Raw genomic sequence first — 1,331 nt, forward strand, 5'->3', positions numbered from 1 at the left:
TGAAGCCTGCGGCGTGGGGACGGAGTCAGAGGGGCCCCGACAGCCGGTCCGGTCCCGGGTCCCCGCCTTGGCACCTTGATGAAGGCGTCGAATTTGAGGACAACATCCCGGAGCTCCTCTTCCCTCCGGCTCAGCTGCTGCCGGCGCTGCGCCAGGCACTCCATCCTCTGCCGAAATTCCTGCAGGACCGCGGGGTGCTGGGAGCGTTGTCCCATGCCGGAGCACCCCAGCTGGGGACGGGTGCTGGTCCTTGAACGGCTGGGGACGTGCCCACCAGCTCCTCGTCTCCCATGGCACGCTGCAAGCCCCTGAGGAGGGGGCACACGGAGGGGCTGGGGGGGCCCCCCTTACCTCCCGCTGGCTCTGCAGCTCCCGCTCCACCTCCGCCACCTCCCGCCGTTTCAGCAGCAAGCGCGTGGAAGGCAGCAGCGTGGCACCATCCCGCGTCGGCACCGTCCTGCCGCAGGTTGCGTGGAGCTCATCGTGGCTGGGGTTGGAGGGGGGGGAGACCCCGGGTGGGGGCACCCGTCACTGTGGCATGGCCAGGGTCCCCCAGGGACCGCCGCTGCCTGCTGGGGCTCAGCACGGGGGGGGCTTGGCCCACTCTCCCCTCACCCACCCTTCCTCTTCAGCCTCCCTCCGCTCGGAGCCCCCCCAGCGCCACTGTAGCATCCCAGGGAAGGAGAAGCCACGGCACAACCTCAGCACCCACCCAGTGACACCCACCCTGGGGACCCAGCGACGGGAACATAAAACCGACAGACCACCGGGGACGGAGGACGCGCTGGCCCCGTTGCCGAGCCTTTGCTCGCCTCCGGCCAGCAGCACCCACCGTGGGAGCCAGGCAGGCAGCTGCCGGTCCCACGGGGAGGACGGGGTGGGGGATCTCACTCACAGCAGACGGAGCTTGTCCCGGAAAACCGTCTGCAAATACTCCTCCAGGTCGAAGGCCATCTTGCCGGTGCCTCCTGCTTGCCGAGAGGCCGGGATGTGGGGCGGCCGAGATGGCGGCAGCACAACACTGTTGCCAGGGGCAGCCGGAGGTTCCCGCAGCTCCCTGGGATTTTCCCGGCATGGCTCCGAGCATCGCCCGCGATGGCGGGGTGCTGGGCACGGGGACTGCGCTGAGGCTCCCCGGGGGCCAGCTCGCAGGTCGGTCCCACTCGCAGCCCTCTAACCACACTCCAGCCTCCCGCCCGCGCTCCGGTCCCCCCCAAGCCCTCAGACCCCGCTCCAGCCCCTCAGAAACCTCTGTTCAGGCTCCACATCCCTTCGGAGACCACCGCGCACAACCAGACCCCAACCCCTGCCCCCCCCCCAGGTGCTCTGGT

At 69.9% G+C, this 1,331-nt stretch overlaps 2 protein-coding genes across 2 annotated transcripts in view; one reads left to right on the forward strand and one right to left on the reverse strand.

The window, feature by feature from the left end:
- The window catches only part of CCDC42B (coiled-coil domain containing 42B), a 2,190-nt gene extending 1,236 nt beyond the window's left edge, over nt 1-954 (reverse strand). Inside the window, exons 1-3 of the mRNA XM_010575618.1 lie at nt 896-954; nt 352-487; nt 75-179 (exon numbers count right to left, since the gene is read on the reverse strand). Of these exons, the coding sequence (XP_010573920.1) occupies nt 75-179; nt 352-487; nt 896-954 (300 nt within the window). The remainder of the gene's footprint in view (nt 1-74; nt 180-351; nt 488-895) is intronic.
- Nucleotides 1-1,331, forward strand: part of PEBP1 (phosphatidylethanolamine binding protein 1) — a 24,445-nt gene that overhangs the window by 8,742 nt on the left and 14,372 nt on the right. The window lies entirely within an intron of this gene.

The sequence above is a fragment of the Haliaeetus leucocephalus genome, unplaced genomic scaffold (genome assembly GCF_000737465.1).
Source record: "Haliaeetus leucocephalus isolate CR32 unplaced genomic scaffold, Haliaeetus_leucocephalus-4.0 Scaffold13, whole genome shotgun sequence".
NCBI lineage: Eukaryota > Metazoa > Chordata > Aves > Accipitriformes > Accipitridae > Haliaeetus > Haliaeetus leucocephalus.